This window comes from Taudactylus pleione, unplaced genomic scaffold (assembly GCF_031769625.1).
Source record: "Taudactylus pleione unplaced genomic scaffold, aTauple2 ptg000762l, whole genome shotgun sequence".
In the NCBI taxonomy this organism is placed as follows: Eukaryota; Metazoa; Chordata; class Amphibia; order Anura; family Myobatrachidae; genus Taudactylus; species Taudactylus pleione.
Window position 1 is genome coordinate 2,130,318 of NW_028285164.1, and position 19,870 is coordinate 2,150,187.

Genomic DNA, 19,870 nt, shown 5'->3' on the forward strand with positions numbered 1-19,870 from the left:
TGCTACAGAATGTGTCAGCGCAGTCGCCATAAGTGGATAATGAGCCTCAGGATGAATGTGATTATGGAGGTCCCTCACTCCAGCTTCCGTCACCTAAGGGGTTGGAGGCCGTGTCGTGGTCATGATGAGAGAACAGGGATTCCTGGATTAGAGCCGCCATGTTTTTCAGCCGCCTTCGGTGACACACCTGTACCTGAGGGGGGAGCAGATGTTCTTGTCATTTAAACCTGGGCCCTTTAGGCTATTCTTGTTATGTCATTCTCCATCACCGCAAAGTACTGGAGCGTGAACACTGGGCCTGATTCAGACCCGGTTGATATCTGCGTACACTGGCTGGATGCGTATGCAAATTTGTCAAAGTGACGCCACGGGAAGCGAACGCTCGCCAAGGCATAAGCACGCCAGCCATGTCTTAGCGGGTGGCCACTTTGTGTATGCGTACGCCGAATTGCGCAGACTGAGCCGCCCACCAGCACCACGTCATCTCCAGGAAGTGTAAAACATTGGTACATCGAGCACCATCGGATGCTAACTCAGTGCTTGCGGTTGCTTTACCCTACCGCAAGCATTGCGAGGAAATCAGTGTAAAAAAAAGGCAAGTGACATGTACTATGATGCAGCCTGTTAATTATGCACGCCTCTAAAACGGCGTTGAAACACTCAGGCACGCCTGCGTTCGCATATCCAACCCCCCGTTATTAGTGTCCTGCCCCTGTTACCACCCACAAATGGCTCTCCTGTCACTCATTACCCTGGGCTGCCTTTGCTGGGCGAGTGAGAGGGTTGCGATCGCAGTGTGTAGTTTGCGCACGTGCAGAATGAAGTGTGCGCATGCGCGTACACAGAACATCGGGCCGCTTGCGAATGCACTGCGCGAGCGAACGGCTCTGAATCAGGCCCACTGACCACATCCCACATACCATATTTACAGAGGATTATGGAGGCATTCCTTGGACCTCTATTTACTAATCCTTGTCTCCTGGTGGCACTTGTTGGGTCCTGCTATAGTCAGCGACTGACCAAGACTGTTTGTTGGCTCTGTAGGTGCGCTTATTCTCTGCGATTATCGTTCTTTACCCAATTTCCTTTATTCTCTCCCGGACATATTTATTCATTTCCATTTAAGGGCTCCTTGGTGAGGTCCTATTTGCATGTTGACTAACTCTCCTACATGGGGGTCCCTAAGATTGCAGTCACTACATATGGTTAGTAGACACCTCAGTATACCGATCGGCAAACTATATACTGCCTGCCATCTCTGATCTATCGCTATCAGTAGCTTCATGTTGATTCACATGTATACATTACACGTGATATTATCATGACATATTGCATTTTCTTTTATTAATATTACATAATCTGAAGGGCCCTCGGGTCTGTCCAAATCTGGTGGTGTGTTATATACTACCAGACAAATGGCCCAGGAGGCGCGTTTTACCCGTTCTGAGCACTCGCTTACCTTGCAGAGGGGATCAGAGCTGATCACCATGTTGTGGAGATTCTGGGAAAGAACCTATACCCAGAGTGTCCTCACAGTCAGGAAGGGAGGACAATCCATGTTTAGGATCCCTGAGGATAAAATACAAGTTAACGAGTGATCACATTCACAGCTGCGCCACTTACATATGCAAAGATATATACCAGTGTGATACAAAGAGTTTTCTTGGTACAAAGGACCAAACAAAAACAAGGATCATCAGCTGCATATGGCAGAAAGTTGGTTTCGCTGTGAGCATAGGGAGGGATTCTTTACTGTAAGAGCATGGTCTGTTTTCCTTACATAATGGCATTCCATGGGAAATTCACTAACAGAATGTAACAAATAAATGGATCAGAGCCTTTCTTATAAGAAATTTTATCTCTGGTTATATTTAGTAGATGATGTGATGGAGTGTTTGATCCAGGGAATTGATCTTATTGGGTGGAAGTTGTCTCCCCACCCCAAGCCAATCTACTCTAAACTGTGTTATATTTCTGGTGACTCAGATGCATGGGAAGAAGGTGGTGGTGGGGAGGGGCAGGGGGTTAGATCTGGTAACTGAGGTTCAAACTTACTACACAAATAACAGGATCAGGCCACTATTTCTTCCTCCTCTTTCCCATGAGCTGTGCCATTCCCCACAACCGTGCCACCTTAGGCTGGGTACACACTGGAGCGATCTATCGATTTGCAGGTGTGGACATAGGGCCTGATTCAGTATGACTCGCTGATTGTAGAATGACTCTATTCCTAGTGTCAGGGGCCGGGGGTTAACCTGGTACGGTTACTCCTCACATGCATCTCAGGATAGTGGGGAGGGGTCTCAGGACAGACATGAAACAAAATTATTAATTGTAAGTTATTTATCTCAGTCTGGACTTGATTAAAATGAATGAGGCCTAGACAGTCACAGGATTGGGAGGGGAGTGTTTCCAAGCCATGCTACCACAATGCAGTGGACGTGACTGTCCTTCTAGTGGGTATTAGGCCGCTCTTTACTCCCTTCTCCCCAAATATACAGTACAGGCAATTCTGCATGCGGTGGGAGGAGTCAGGAATAGTAAGGGGAGGAGCCTATGTCAGGAGCCAGATGTTGACGCTAGGTGGGCCTGTGTGCTTTAAATGCCAGGGCCTATTTTTTAGTCCCAGTCTGGCCTTGGGTGCAGTTCATCCTTCAGAAACAGAGCAATGTGAAGTGGGACATAACTCTCAGCTCTCCTTGCAGCCATGACAAAGTCCTGACGTGGCAGAACATCCACCCAATATTGGGACTGTCCGACCAGTATGGGGGCAGTTGGAAAACTCTCTCCCACCTACTCTCTCCCACCACTGATGGCGTCTCATGCTTAGTTATTAATTGTCTGGCTCCCGGAATGTTGGGACTCTTCTGTTCAGAATAAGGATACAGGTACAGTACATTTTCTCCCAACCTGCCCTGACACTAAATTAAATAATATTCACGTTTAATAAATAAAGCTATATCCAACCCTGAACAACCTAGACCAGGGGTTCCCAACCACGGTTCTCAAGGCACACTAACAGTCCAGGTTTTAGGGATAACCATACTTGAGCACAGGTGACTTAATTAGTGCCTCAGTTATTTTGATTAAACCATCTGTGCACAATCATGGATATCACTAAAACCAGGACTGTTAGTGTGCCTTGAGGACCGAGGTTGGGAATCACTGACCTAGACGGTAAATTATTCATCATTATTATTAATGAATAGCCAATCCTTCTCCCAATTTCAGCCCCAAGTTCATTGATAGCCTCCAAACCATCCCAGCATTAAATCAATAGTCCCATCACCACCACACATCACCTCTCCCCCCTCATCAGATAAATAGTTCAGAACAATTATTCAATTATTAACCCTCATCATTAACCCACCATTAAATAATTAGCCCACACGCCCATGATTGCCTTCAAGCCGGCACTGAATGTTTCTGAGGCAGACGCTTCAGTCTCCCTCTCTTGCTGCACGCCTGGGACCACGCGCCGTGTGACGCGCTGTCAGTAGGGGAGAGAAGGGCTATCACACACAGACCATAAGGTAGGAATGGCTCAGGATGATTTGTGGTTACACAGAAGAAAAAATACCAATAAGGTACTCAACAGGCGCTGGAGTGAGTAGTTCAACCAAGCAGCTACTGTATAAAGGGATAGTCACTCCCTAACGGTATGCAGTCGGGAAGCCGGCGGACCTAATCTTGTCAGACGGCTTCCCGACTGTCATATCCCGGCAAGGGTCTAAAGACAGGCGTTGATATGCCGACGCCTGTCATATCAGACATACGCCTGGAGACTGACAACCGGCATCCCGATCGAACAAAGATGATATATAATTACTCCCAGTTAGCTTTGTCCTTTTTGGTCCCAAGGGCTGGTTCAGACTGATTGATGGTTATCCGGAACAAATAAGTCCAATAAGATAAAAATTGGGTGAGGGTGAAAATCCCTACTGGGTCCTGACGCGTTTCGCTGCATCAAGGTGCAGCTTTTTCAAAAGGTGTCCAATAAGTGTGCAAGATGGTACTTTTATACTCCTCTAAAAATGGCTGCTAATTAGCATCTGGTTCCAATTATAAAATGGCATATATATATATATATATATATATATATATATATATAATACACTTGTAAAAAACAGTTTGTTACAAACATAATCACATCAATGTATAATTAGGAGGCAGACCCATTTGGTATTTCTACATTTTAAATAAAATAATATATTGTTTAATAAATAGTCTGGGACTTCCGGTTTACCGGCACCCGATCATGTGTGATGTAAACAAAGGCTGGTGGTCAGAATGTGCCTTTCGCATCTCACATCGCGGACATCCACTCGGGCGCCACCCGAAGGGGAACTTGGTGGGAGGCGAATACATCCCATCTGTCTCCCCCTTTGCCGCTACATCCTCTCGCTCCCATTCAGCGGTGATCGCCAGACCGATCACGTGTATAGGTCAATCATTCTGTGTCCCTGTCTATAACTCACATGTATCTATATAATACATGTATCTCATCAGAAGAGTTCATCATATATTTCTCTGTGGACTAGATGTATATAGGGGGTCATTCAGACCCGGTCGCAAGCGTTGATAGCTCGCAACCGGGTCGATGTTCCCCCACTGGGCATGCGCACGTCGATCCGGCTCCGACGTGCGCATGCGCGAGACCCAGCTAGCGATGGAAACTCCATCGCTAGGGGTCTCGCACCAAAGGGGGCGAGCTGTCGATGGTGAGTGACAGCTCACCCTGTTTGGGAGACGGGCAGGGAGCGTGGCCGGCCAAACGGAGGCGTTTCCGAAGGAACGCCTGCCATTTGGGGGCGGCCCCTCTGACATCACGAGTGATGTCAGTGGGGAGCTTCCTGCTCGATCAGAGCAGGAAGCTCCCTGGGGCTTGCGGTTGACGAGACCCAACCTTAGGGTCTCGTCGCAAGCCCCGATGGTCATGACCATCGCGGTCATCACCCTGGTCGGTCGCTAGAGCTGTGGGTGGTAACCCACAGCTTAGCGATCGACCAAGAGGCGGCACTAAAAGATGCAAGCGGCCGCCCTCATTCAGAGTGACCGCTTGCATCTAACGACCGCCTCTGAATGAGGTCCATAGTTTTTCTAATCACAATTATTATTCTAATTTCTTTAAAAGAATAAAGATTCAAAAAGTATTTATATCAAATCATTGTTTTTAGGTATCCAAATCTTTCAAAGGAAACCCTTTCTTAAAAAAGGAACACTAGTTTACTATATTTAACAAAAAAAAAACTAATATGTAAACTCTAAGCAGGATAAATTAGAAAAATAAAATATATAAAAACATTACAACAGTTTTGCTAGATCACTGTATTAAGTTCTACCGCCTCATTGAGGCCCTCCGGATATATAGAATTAATTTTGAACATCCAAAACACTTCCTGTTTACATAATTGTTGAAAACGGTCTCCGCCCCGTCTTGTGACTGGGATATGTTCTAGTCCAATCAATTTCAAGCATTTTGGATCCCCATTATGGTAGTCCAAAAAATTATTGGATACACCATGGGCCTGATTCAGAGCCGGACGCTCTGAATCAGGGCGGCTTTTTTTTTTTGGGTCAGCCTCCTGGCCGCTTGCTAAGCTGTGGGTGACCACCCACAGCTTTTGCGAGCGGCCAGGTGATGGTCACGATGGTCGCGACCATCGGGGCTTGCGACGAGACCCTTGTGGTAGGGTCTCGTTCCCGCAAGCCCCAGTGAGCTTCCTGCTCTAAATAGAGCAGGAAGCTCCCTACTGACATCACTGGTGATGTCAGTGGTGCCTCCCACAAACGGCAGGCACTCCTTTCGGGAACGCCTCCGTTTGTGTAGCCTCCCCCCTGCCCGCCTCCAAAACGGGGCGAGCTGTCAATCACAATCGACAGCTGCCCCGTTTTGGTGCGAGACCCGTAGCGACGGGGGCGGCGCATGCGCAGGGCGCAAACATCGACCCACTTGCGAGCGCATAGCGCTTGCGAGCGGGTCTGAATCAGCCCCTATGTGTTTGTACTTTCTTTAATATATATCTCTGATGTTTGAGAAATCTGGACTTACGCATCCTTGTCCTCCCAATGTACTTGAGACCACAATCACAACTCAACATATATATCACATTAGTACTATTACAATTAATAAAACTCTTGATGTCATAGAGATCTTCTGTTTTCATCTTAATAGATGTCACTCGTGTGGGGGGGCGAGTTCGGCGCACACCTGGTCCTCAATGGCCGCTGTATAGATGATCTTTTTTTCATTTGGGAGGGGGCCTCTTCTTCTGCTCACCAATTTGTCACTTTTCTGAACACCAATCCCTTTAATCTTCAGGTCACCCACTGTTTTGACACTAACCGGATAACCTTCCTGGCTTTGACCCTAGAAATTCAGAATAATAGAATCTGTGGGCCTGATTCAGAGCCACTCGTAAGCGGCCGCTCGTTCGCTATGAGCGATGTTCGCACAACTGCGCATGCGTATGGGTCGTAATGCGCATGCGCAAACCAGTCATTGCGGTCGGAAATCGAGCGCTCACAAAACAGCGAGGGGCTGCTAATTTGATTGACAGAATGTACCGTTTGTGGGTGGTAACAGGGGAAGGTGCTTGAAAACGGGGAGTGGAGATCCGAACGCAGGCGTGCCTAACGGTCAAAAGGGCGTTTAATGGGAGTGCATAATTAGTAAAGGAGCGTCATCGACCGCGTCACTTGGTTGTCTTTTAGCCTGAACTGCTCGCAGTGATTGCGGTAGGATAAACCTACCACAAGCACTGCGAGCAGTTCAGATGCCTTTCGATGTACCCGATTAATCAAATAAATACCGGAGATGACGTGTGATGCGAACGGCAAAGGGGCGTCTTTACAAAATAGCGAGCGCATGTTTCGTTCGCTCGCTCAGATATAGAGGCGTCAACAAACCGCAATGAGCGAGCGCACAATTGAAATACCCGGCCCCTTTTTTTGAACGACCGTCCGCAAATAGCATCCGGGTCTGAATCAGGCCCTGTATTTCTAATTACTCCAAGGAAGTGGGGCAGAATGCATATTTGCACTTTAATAGTGCCCACTATCCGCCCTGGAAAGAGAATATTCCCAAAGGCCAACTACTCTGATTGAGAAGAAATTGCTCTAATATTGAGTCCTTTGAAAAGCAGACAGAGGATATGGTAAATTCCTTCCAACAACGACGATATCCGGAATTAGTTATTAGAAAAGCCCTGAATGATGTTAGAGCTACTAATAGAGATAAACTGTTAGCACAAAGGAAAAGGGAGGAGAAAGAAGAAAAAGATATAAGTAACATTCATATCCACTTACTATAATCAGTACTTAATAGTTAAAAATATAGTACAAAAAAATTATAATATTTTGAAACAAGACCGCTTCCTATGTGACTATGGGCCTGATTCAGACCCGCTCTCAAGTGCTATGCGCTCGCAAGCGGGTCGATGGTGGGGCACTGCGCATGCACGGCGTGCGCAATGCGCGTGCCCAAGCCTCGGGTCGAGTGAGAAATTCACTCGCTCCGGGGCTCGCTACAAATGTAGATCGACAGCTTGCCCCGATTTGTGGGCAGGGAGGGGGGATGGCTGTCCAAACGGAGGCGTTCCCGAAGGAACGCCTGCCCTTTGAGGGCGGCCCCTCTGACATCACTCGTGATGTCAGTAGTGAGCTTCCTGCTCTATTAGAGCAGGAAACTCACTGGAGCTTGCGGGAACGAGACCCTACCACAAGGGTCTCATTGCAAGCCCGATGGTCTCAACCATCGCGACCATCACCTGGCCGCTCGCAAAAGCTGTGGGTGGTCAACCACAGCTTAGCGAGTGGCCAGGAGGCCGGTTTTAAAAAAAAGCGGCCGCCCTGATTCAGAGTGAGCGCTCGCTTTTTGCAAGCGCCTCTGAATCAGGCCCTATATTCCCCCCAAACCTGTCTTTATTTTTCAAAAAAACAGATCCCTTAAGACCCTGTTGGCAAGCTCTTATATGGTGATTCAGCAGGGGTGTGGTCAATAGTTAGACATGGACAAAAGGTCGATGGGGACAAAAGGTCGACAGGGTCAAAATTTCGACATAAAAATGGTCGACACAAAAAATGTTGACTTTTTTTTTTTTTTTTTAGCCCTAATCTTCACCCTAACCCTCCTCTTGGTGCCTAACACTAACCCTCCCTCCTGGTGCCTAACCCTAACCGTGGGGGTAAGTGCCTAACACTAAAAAAAAAAATAATGATTGCCGGCCATTTTTTTGTGTCGACCATTTTCGTGTTGACCTTTTGTACCTGTCGATCTTTTTACATGTCTAACTTTAGTGTGTCTGACTTTTGTCCCTGTCGATCATTTGTCCCTGTTTAACTATTGACTGTCTAACATCTGGTGTGTCTCTAGACATTGTCTATCTAATTACTGTCTATCTACAGTCCGGAACCCTGCAGCAATAGGAGTCACAGCTCCTGCATGGATTACTGATCCAAGCTGCGTTCTAGAATGCAACATTGGATCATCTGCGAGACCATCAGCCCGTGGGGTCACGCGAGCCGGCTGCCGCAGATGGTAAAAAGAGGCCAGGAAATCTCAGTTGGCCGACAGAGATCCTGGCCTCGTCACCAGGCCCGCCAAGAGCCACGCCGAATCCCCACAAAAAAGGGGTTTGGTCTAACCGCTGGAGGCGTGGCCACACCCCTAAAGTAAAAAAAAAAAAAAGTGAGCCCCCTCAGCCCGCCACATAACCAGTGAGGGGCGCGATCAGCTAGATCGCTCCCCCCACAGGCATAGTAGAGGCAGCGTGTGCCGGGCTGCTGCGATGTAAGAGGAGGGAGCGGTGCCGGACCCCCACCAGGCCCTCCAGCAAGCCCGGGTAATTAGTACCCGCTCCTCCCCTTCTTGGCGCCCCTGCTCGTCACTCCCAACCCACAACGGCGGCGACGCGGCTCGCTTTTGGGAACCTGGAGCCCGACGCCCTCTACGCCCCGAAATGTCAGCTGACTGTCAATCGCTGACAGCCTGCTGCTGAACTGTGAGCGGCAATGCGGATCTGTACTGCAAATGCGCGGGACGGGTCTGGCACATGCGCAGATTCCCTGCCATCGGAAATCTGCGTGAAAAAATATACCGCGTCCTCTGCTGAATCCGGCCGTAAGTCAGCAAAATGCTTTATCAGTTTCAGAACCTTCTCTCATAATCCTAATCCTACCTAGGAAGATAATTCATGTGCCGAATTGCAGGAAGTATGTATCCTAATAAACTGAAGGGTCTATCTGCAACAAGAGGTAAACTTGTGCCCCACACATAAACCAATATCCCTGGTAAGTGCTTATAATGTGCGCTAAATCATAACCCATTATAGGCATGATCTTATTTACAAATGAAGCATTTAGATTTTTCCCTACAGAGACATTACAGCGACTGTTTCCCAGTGGACGAGTTCCATTGTGTACAAAACATATTATAGCCAGAAATAGAGGCTGCTAATTACAGATACACAGCTTTGCCTAATCTTTGGTTCTGCCCCATATATTACATTTATTTATAGTAACAGCAGAAGGTACTAGTAGAATTTAAGTATCATTCAGGGATTTGTTTTTACATTTATAACCAGTGGCAGATTTTACCTAAGGGCCGCAGAACCCCCAGCAAATCCCACCACCCAGGGGCGTTTCTAGAGAGGAGGGGGCTCATGTGCAGTCTCCGACACGGGCCCCCTCCCCTCTGTCTGGCGGCCGGCAGCGCACTGAGATGTGCGCGGCCAGCAGTGGAGAGATAGACTCTGGGCACTATAGTGCGCCCAGAGTCTATAGAGTATCAGACCCTCCAACATGACCCGTTCCATTAGGTACAGAATGCTCTGCTCCTGGACTTCCCTCTTAATTTATGATTGCAGACACCTGTGCTGAAACTCCTGCCTCATTAATTACCTAGTTCAACACAGGTGACTGCAATCATATATTAGGTGGGAAGTCCAGGAGCAGAGCATTTTGTACCTAATGGAAAGGGTCCTGTTGGAGGGTAGGGAGTATACGTAGGTCTCTGGAAAAAAGGCCACGGTGGCCATTTTCCCTGTACTGCGCATGTGCAAACAACAGGAAAATAGTCGCGGTGGCCATTTTCCAGTCGTTTTTACAGTGCCAGACTCCCGCGCCGACGTTGGACTCCGGAGAGGTAAGTAATACTATGGGTGCAGGGTGTGCGGTGAGGGCCCCCCTGGACCCAGGATCCCGTGTTCCCCACACACCCTGCACCCATTATAGATACGCCCCTGCCACCTCCCCCAGTGAACCAGTCCTGCACTGATTTCACTGGCAGAGCCTTCCCATTGGAATTGCTCTCCGCTAATCACTGGTTGGACAGGCAGCACCAGGAGGAGGTGTTTTCTCCCCCCGGGGCTGTCAGTCTGGACTGAGGGCCTGATTCAGAGCCGGACGCTCTTTCAGAGCGCTCGATCTGAATCAGGGCCCGCCTATTGTATTTTTAGAGCGGCCTCCTGGCCGCTTGCATAGCTAGTGCGAGCGGCCAGGATGATGGTCGCGATGGTCAAGACCATCGCAACCATCGGACTTGCGACGAGACCCTTGTGGTAGAGCCTCGTGGCCGCAAGTCCCAGTGGACTTCTTACTCTTACAGAGCCGGAATCTCAAGTGATGTCAGTGGGGCCGGCCCTAGACGGTAGGTGTTCCCATGGGAACGCCTCCGTCTGGGCAGCCACGCCCCCGGCACGCCCACCAAAGGGGGCGTGCTGTCACTCAACATCGACAGCATGCCCCCTTTGTAGCGAGACACGGAGCGACAGCTTGCCCGTCGCTATCCGGGTCTCGCGCATGCGCACGACAGAGCCGCCTCCGTCGTGCACATGTGCCAACATCGACCCACTTGCGAGCGCTCAGCGCTCGCAATCGGGTCTGAATCAGGCCCTGAGATAAAAGAAAGCGCTTCCAATGGGAAGCCGCCCCCTGCCTTTCCAACAGGCCAACCTGGCTTCTAAGTATTTGTCTGCGTGCACTCTGTGCTGGGTCTCTGTCATTGTCAGAAGAGCAGCTACACTTTGGGGAACAGCTACCCTGGGCCTGACGTAACTGCCTGCGAGATACGGTGAGATTCCGGCGAGTCCGATGCGATTTGTAAAGAGGAAATAAGTCAAAAGGCAATACCAGCGTAGTTTTGCCTTTAAAACTATTGCTGCTTTAAAACACACAACCAGACTTGCTGGAATTACACCTGTGACTGCATCTTGCCGGCTGTTACATAAGGCCCAGTGAGTAGTGAATCCAGGACGAGAGGTGCTGAGGCTAAGGGGTAAATTTACCAAGAATCGAGTTTGGTCGAGATTGCATTCTCGCCTGTTTTTAGGCATGTTTTTCATCTCGCAAATTTACTAATGGCAAACTTGGGCGGGTTTTTGGTTCTCGCACCTGTTTTCTCGCTCGAGTTTTAAATCTCGCCTTACCTCGCCTTCAGCAAACATCGGTACTTTTTAACATGTCAGAAATACAGTCCGCAAATTTACTAAGAATCGAGATTAGAATCTCGGGTGAGATTCCTGCAAACTCGCCAGAAAATGTAAGTTTTAAACACTCACCTCCTGATCCAGCGGGTTTTGCAGAAAGATGCTGTTTTTTTTTTTTTTTAAATGACGTTGGGCCCCCCCAAAAAACACTAACCAGCCCCGGACTAGGCAGCCTGTCCTGGACCCTAAAATTACGGGGTACAAAATGAATAGGGTACCCCCATAAATTAGGTACCAGCACCAGGCAGGTGGGTAAGGGCTGGTTTGAAATATAGGGGCAAAAAATTTGCATAGGGGTACCCCTATATTTCAAACCAGCCGTGGACCCTTACTAGCAAGGGGCTGATGCCACGGCCAGGGGAGCCCTTTCACCGGGCCCCCCAGCCGCAGCATCAGTCCTGACTGCTAGTCAGCCCAGGCCCGGGATCCCTGGGGAGTTGAGTACCCCTCCAATCAAGGGGTACCCCTCTCCAGGGCACACCTGGCCTAGGCTGATAGCCCGGAGCTATCCCCGCCACCCCTGGGCTGTGGGTGGCGGGTTGATAGTGTCGGTGTTGTGTAAAATTAGATAAATCAACATTGTCTTTCCAGTCGAACTACAAGTGCCAGCAAGCCTCCCCCACATGCTGATACTTGGAGAACCACAAGTACCAGCATGCGGGGCATTAAGGGCCTGCTTGGACCTGTAGTCCACCTGTAAAGAAATGAGTACAAAAACACTACACACACCGTGAATTAAAAGTTTTATTATACACATACACTGACTTTTTGTACCCCGTAATTTTAGGGACCAGGACAGGCTGCCTAGTCCGGGGCTGGTTAGTGCAATCTCGGGTGAGAAATCTCATCTTCACTTGTAACTCGGGAGAGAAATCTCGATTTGCTTCACCATCGGAAAACTGACTTTCACCTAAACTCGCTTCTTAGCAAATTTGCAGAACCCCAAAAAAAAAAAACCAGCCCGAGTTTCGGCGATGCAAATCGAGAATTATAAAACCAACACTCGACAAACTCAATCCTTAGTAAATTTACCCCTAAATGTCGACATTTCGACCATGTTAACAAGATGAATGTCGACCCTCTTGTATACCACTCCCGATTCAGTAGTAATACCTTATCCTAAAGGGTCTTGCATCCCAGTTCCTCCACTTTCCTCAGCTGTGGGAGACAGAGAACAATGAGGGACCTTAAGCAGTGTCCTGTGAGGATTCAATGACACAGTATCAGGTCGGGCAATGGGAATTTGACCTACTTGATTGTTTCTACCGTGAACAAGGTATTAGAGCTGTAAGAATCTCCTTCTGTGTGTCAGTCAGATGACTGGACCAGGGACCTGATTCAGACCCGTTCGCTAGATGCGATCGCTCGCTCCCAGCGTATGGAAATTCTGCTAAGTGACATCAGGGCAGCCACTGGCAGGGCAAGTCATAAGCACGCCCACTGTCTTGGCGTGCGATCACTTTGTGCCTGCAGACGCCCACCAGCCTGTCTTAAGACACCCACTTGCGCACGTCATCTCCCGGAAGTGCATTAAACCATTGGTGCATCGAGCACCATCGGATGAGATCGCAGCACTTGAGGTTGACTATACCCTGATACAAGCACTGCGAGCACTTCAGTGTATTTTTCTAGCAAGTGACGTGTCCTATGACGCTGGCTGTTAATTATGCACGCCTCTGAAACGGCGTTGAATTTCTCAGGCACGCCTGCGTTTGCACCTCCACTCCCCCGTTTCCAGTGTCCTGCCCCCGATACCACCCACAAACGGCCTCTCCTGTCACTCATTCAGCTGGGCTGTCTATGCTGGCGAGCGAGAGTTTCCCCATCGCTCGTACCAGTTCACGCACACGCAATACGAAGCACACGCATGCGCACTTTGCAAAACATCGCTCGCTCCGAGCGATCACTTGCTAACAAATGGGTCTGAATCAGGCCCCAGGTCCGAAATGCCAGTACCTCATGTTCAGTACATGCAAATACCGAACAGACAGTAGTAATAGCCTGATTGGCACTGCGGTTGGCGAGACCCAACCTTAGGGTCTCATCGCAAGCCCCGATGGTCAACCGCATGCGCGAGACCCGGATAGCCAGGAGCAAGCCGTTGCTCTGGGTCTCGCATCAAAGGGGGCGTGATGTCGATGGTGAGTGACAGCACGCCCCCTTTGGTTGGCGTGCCGGGGGCGTGGCTGCCCAGATGGAGGCGTTCCCATGGGGACGCCTACAGTCTGGGGCCGGCCCCACTGACATCACAAGTGATGTCAGTGGGAGTGCTTTTGGCTCTGATAGAGCCGAAAGCACTCCAGCGCTTGCGGCAACGAGACCCTACCACAAGGGTCTCGTCGCAAGCCCGATGGTCGCGATGGTCTTGACCATCGCGACGATCTTCCTGGCCACTCGCTATAGCCTGTGAAATGACAGTTGGGAGCTGATTGGCTGGCACCTTATCACTTTCTTATCACTTTTCACTCTGTCTCCTAACACTGCTTAGTAAATAGACCCCTGTGTGCATAATCGCTATTGTGATCGCAGTTGCGATCTGTACTAAATCAGACCCTAAGACCAATGAGTCAATATTGAGAAGGCGATGGGTGCTAAACCCCTTATTAACCCATTAAGGCCCAATTCTGAATCTCCTGTAATCTACAGATCCAGACAAATGGTAAAATGTTCCTATCGATTTGATCTGTGCCTCCCAAGACATTTCCTATCCAGATATCACAGTCAGAAAAGAATATACCGTCCATTATTCTGATAAATGTTTTTTCAAGACCAGTGGTTCCAATCATTTCCCACCTGAGTACCCCCAGGCGGCCCATTGGCGTTATTTGTATCCCCATCCTTTCCAAAGCAATATTTTTGTATTGTATATAATTGCTGTTGGATAGAATCCTTAGGCACCGCTATATATAAAAGCAATATATGCAATATGTTCAATTATTATTGTTTTTATATATATAGCGGTGCCTAAGGATTCTATCTAATGGATCCTGTTAAGGTCCAGTCGATTGTAGACTGGTCTCAACCTATAAACCTTCTATCAGTAACTCTGAAGGTGCATACACACACACAACGATTTTTTTTAACGATTATCGATAACGATATAGTTTATCGTTCAATCGTTGAAAAAGTCGTTCCCTTTCTGAGTTAAAACGATGAACGATTATCGTTCATGCGCGTTCATGTTTGTAGTTTGTAGTTCAGTCAGACTGACCAACTCAACGATTTTCAGTAAGGGAATATGCAAAAATCGTTTTTGTAGTTAAAAAAAAATCGTTCATTACATTTATTAAATGAACGATTTTAGTAAACGATTTTCGTTCATTTTTCCCTTGAAAAAATGAATGAAAATCGTTTACTAAAATCGTTCTTCCACTGGATCATTGTGTGTGCAGATTTAGGCCCTGATTCAGAGCCGGACGCAAGTGGCTGCTCGTTCGCTCCGAGCGATGTTTGCCCAACTGCGCATGCGTACGGATCGTAATACGCATGCGCGAACTACTCAGTGCGGACGAAATTCATGTGCTCGCAAAATAGCGAATGCCTGATAATTTGAGTGACAGGAGGAGGCGTATGTGGGTGGTAACAGGGGAAGGTGCTTGAAAACGGGGAGTGGAGATCCGATCGCAGGCGTGCTTAAAGGTCAAAGCGGGCGTTTTATGGGAGTGCATATTTAAAACAGCAGCGTCATTGACCACGTCACTGGGTTATTTTAGAGCCAGAACTGCTAGCAAAATTGTGGTAGCAAAAACCAACCACAAGAATAGCGAGCAGCTCATACCCTGGTCGATGTACTCGATTAATCTAATAAATAGCGGACATGACTTAGGATGCGAGCGGCCAGGGGGCGTAGTTTCCCAAAAAACGACCGCAGGTTTTGTACGCTCGTTCAGACCTAGAGGCGTGAACAGACCGCAAACAGCGAACGGTTCATTTGAATAGCCACCCCTATTTACTTGACGAGCGAGCGCAAATAGCGTCCGGCTCTGAATCAGGCCCCTAGCTTTCACAAATTATTGTTGGCAGTTTGACAGGTTGAAATCAGCTTTTATCACAGCTCCGGACCCGACACCCAAATGTTACTGTCTCCCCTTCATTGTTGAGGTTGCCGTATCCGCCATGGGTGGTAACCCTGTAAGCATGAAACATGACATCTTTGTATCTCTTTCTCCCCAAGGTTCCCTTCCTCAGGGGCCAATTATGACACTGGGAATCAGGTGTTATTAGCAAATAAATGGGCCTTTGAGGAATGACTAGAAAGAGCCGCTCACACCACCTCGGTTCACACTGATCATAAAAATTTGGTGTATATACTAAGAGACTGAGGGGTCTATTTACTAAGCAGTGTTAGGAGACAGAGTGAAAAGTGATAAGGTGCCAGCCAATCAGCTCCCAACTGTCATTTTTCAAACACAGCCTGTGAGATGGCAGTTAGGAGCTGATTGGCTGGCACCTTATCACGCCTGTCTCCTAACACTGCTTAGTAAATAGACCCCTTACGGCTGATGCTGAGATTTACGCTATTGTGTCAGCCACTGAGCCTTTGTGCGCAGGAGGCGTCTTGTGTAATTAGACTCCTCCTGCCGGCTTGCCTGATCCGGTGCTGCGTCCAAAGACACGGCTTTGAATCAACTGCGTGACCATCGGATATCTATATGACCCCAGGTTATTTAGACTGTACGGGAAAATCGCGCTGCCGAGGCCGGTGAAACTGAGCCCAATGACGCATGCCCATACAGAAATATCATCACTCATGTAATGTCATTATAATTCAGTTATTTCGCAATGTAATAATAACAAGTGCCATAAGCTAAAAAGCTTGTGCTTCTATAGCAGGTACAACTTCGGTTCCGACCCGTGCTGCCCCGGTATCCTTGAACGAAGAGCTGGCTCCAGCGGGTGTCAGTGAGACCTCCGGGGTCCTCACCACCGCCATGGGTGGGGCTTTCTCCCTGCCCCCACCTCTCAGTACGTTAACACCTCCATCACCAGCACCAACCGGAGGCCCGGGACCCTCTGCCGAAGGGGAGGAAGAGACCACAACCACACTGATCACCACTACAACTGTAACTACAGTACATAGCCCTGGTAAGAGTCATGTGTATGTATATTTCATCTAATATCTAAATGGTAATGACTCCTCATACAGGATATAACACGGAATACTGGATATAACACTTCTGCCTGAAATCACCTGTTGAAAGGGTAAAAAAAACACTTAAATTCAGCACTTGATAGATATGATAGATTGTAAAAAAAATGACTGTCCATTAGTTATCTGTAACCATGGAAACAAAATGGAGAACTGCACTGACTGTTTCCATAGTAACAGTAGTTGCAAAGAAAGGCCAGTCAATCATAACTTATCTGTCACATGGCACAAATAGTGTTTCTCTAACCAGTATAATAACAGCTCTATCACTGACATAACCTGTATTTTAACAGCTCTATCACATGTATAATAACAGCTCTATCACATGTATAATAACAGCTCTATCACTAATATCACATGTATAATAACAGCTCTATCACTAACATAACCTGTATAATAATAGCTCTATCACTGACATAACCTGTATAATAACAGCTCTGTCACATGTATAATAACAGCTTTATCACTAATATCACATGTATAATAACAGCTCTATCACATGTATAATAATAACAGCTCTATCACTAATATCACATGTATAATAACAGCTCTATTACTGATATCACATGTATAATAACAGCTCTATCACTAACATAACCTGTATAATAACAGCTCTATCACTGATATCACATGTATAATAACAGCTCTATCACTAACATAACCTGTATAATAACAACTCTATCACCGGTATCACATGTACTGTATAATAACAGCTCTATCACATGTATAATAACAGCTTTGTATCACTGATATCACATGAATAATAACAGCTTTATCACTGACATAACATGAATAATAACAGCTCTATCACCGTATCGCATGTATAATAACAGCTCTATCACTAACATAACCTGTATAATAATAACAGCTCTATCACTGACATAACCTGTATAGTAACAGCTCTATCACCTGTATAATAACAGCTTTATATCACTGATATCACATGAATAATAACAGCTCTATCACTAACATAACCTGTATAATAACAGCTCTATCACGGACATAACCTGTATAGTAACAGCTCCATCACCTGTATAACAACAGCTTTATATCACTGATATCACATGAATAATAACAGCTCTATCACTAACATAACCTGTATAATAAGTTAACAGACTATCACGGACATAACCTGTATAGTAACAGCTCTATCATCTGTATCCCGTATCATATGTATAATAATAGCTCTATCACATGTATAATATTAGCTCTATCACTGATATTACATGTATAATAACAGCTCTATCACATGTATAATAACAGCTCTATCACTGACATAACCTGTATAATAACAGCTCTATCACTCATAACCTGTATAATAACAGCACTATCACCGGTATCACATGTATAATAACAGCTCTATCACTGACATAACTGGTATAATAACAGCTCTATCACTGATATAAACTGTATAATATAACAGCTCTGTCACCGATATCATATGTACAGTATAATAACAGCTCTATCACTGACATAACTAGTATAATAACTGCTCTATCACTGACATTACCTGTATAACAGCTCTATCACTGATGTCACATGTGTAATGATAGCTCTATAGTAACAGCTCTATCACCAATATCACATGTATAATAAAAGCTCTATAGTAACAGATATATCCCTGCACTGATATGTTCTCTATGCTGGAAACTACAATGTATATCTGATTTTTTTTCTGCTTAAATTCCAGTTCTCTGTAACAACAACATCTCTGAGCTGGAGGGGCTTCTGGAGGCTCCTGAATATTCCGGAGGAAGTTTCTTTGGTGGTCTGGATTGCATTTATAGTGTGTCTGTATACCTGGGATATGGAGTGGAGATTCGGGTGAGTGTTATTAAAGGAAGAAGAGATTCCCATGATGCAGTGGGGGTGTGGGATTTTACTGCTGTGACAGGTGAGATACCCATGATGGGATTACACTGCTGTCACAGGAGAGATTCCCATGATGCAGTGGTGGTGTGGGATTACACTGCTGTGACAGGAGAGATTCCCATGATGCAGTGGTGGTGTGGGATTACACTGCTGTGACAGGTGAGATTCCCATGATGGGATTACACTGCTGTGACAGGTGAGATTCCCATGATGCAGTTGGGGTGTGGGATTACACTGCTGTGACAGGAGAGATTCCCATGATGCAGTGGTGGTGTGGGATTACACTGCTGTGACAGGTGAGATTCCCATGATGGGATTACACTGCTGTGACAGGTGAGATTCCCATGATGCAGTTGGGGTGTGGGATTACACTGCTGTGACAGGTGAGATTCCCATGATGCAGTAGGGGTGTGGGATTACACTGCTGTGACAGGAGAGATTCCCATGATGCAGTGGTGGTGTGGGATTACACTAATGTGACAGGTGAGATTCCCATGATGGGATTACACTGCTGTGACAGGTGAGATTCCCATGATGCAGTTGGGGTGTGGGATTACACCGCTGTGACAGGTGAGATTCCCATGATGCAGTAGGGGTGTGGGATTACACTGCTGTGACAGGAGAGATTACCATGATGCAGTGGTGGTGTGGGATTACACTGCTGTGATAGGTGAGATTCCCATGATGGGATTACACTGCTGTGACAGGTGAGATTCCCATGATGCAGTGGGGGTGTGGGATTACACAGCTGTGACAGGTGAGATTCACATGATGCAGTGGGGGTGTAGGATTACACTGCTGTGACAGGTGAGATTCTCATGATGCAGTGGGAGTGTGGGATTACACTAATGTGACAGGTGAGATTTCCATGATGCACTGGGGGTGTGGGATTACACTACGGTCACAGGTGAGATTCTCATGATGCAGTGGTGGTTTGGGATTACACCGCTGTGACAGGTGAGATTCCCATGACGCATGGGGTGTGGGATTACACTACGGTGACAGGTGAGATTCCCATGATGCAGTTGGGGTGTGGTATTACACTGCTGTGACAGGTGAGATTCCCATGATGCAGTTGGGGTGTGGTATTACACTGCTGTGACAGGTGAAATTCCCATGATGCAGTGGGGTGTGGTATTACACTGCTGTGACAGGTGAGATTCCCATGATGAAGTGGGGTGTGGGATTACACTGCAGTGACAGGTGAGATTCCCATGATGCAGTGGGGGTGTGGGATTACACTACGGTGACAGGTGAGATTCCCATGATACAGTTGGGGTGTGGGATTACACTGTTGTGACAGGTGAGATTCCCATGATGCAGTAGGGGTGTGAGATTACACTGCAGTGACAGGTGAGATTCC

General features: G+C 47.3%; 1 protein-coding gene across 4 annotated transcripts in view; it reads left to right on the forward strand.

Annotated features, from left to right (window-relative positions):
- Positions 1 to 19,870, forward strand: part of SEZ6L2 (seizure related 6 homolog like 2) — an 88,902-nt gene that overhangs the window by 10,715 nt on the left and 58,317 nt on the right. For 2 of the 4 annotated variants that reach the window (XM_088457533.1, XM_088457535.1), the window contains exons 3-4: positions 16,320 to 16,571; positions 18,326 to 18,459. In XM_088457533.1, coding sequence (XP_088313659.1) covers positions 16,320 to 16,571; positions 18,326 to 18,459 — 386 coding nt within the window. Of the gene's footprint in view, positions 1 to 16,316; positions 16,572 to 18,325; positions 18,460 to 19,870 lie in introns of all 4 variants that reach the window. The other 2 variants (XM_088457532.1, XM_088457534.1) reach the window with 1 other exon arrangement.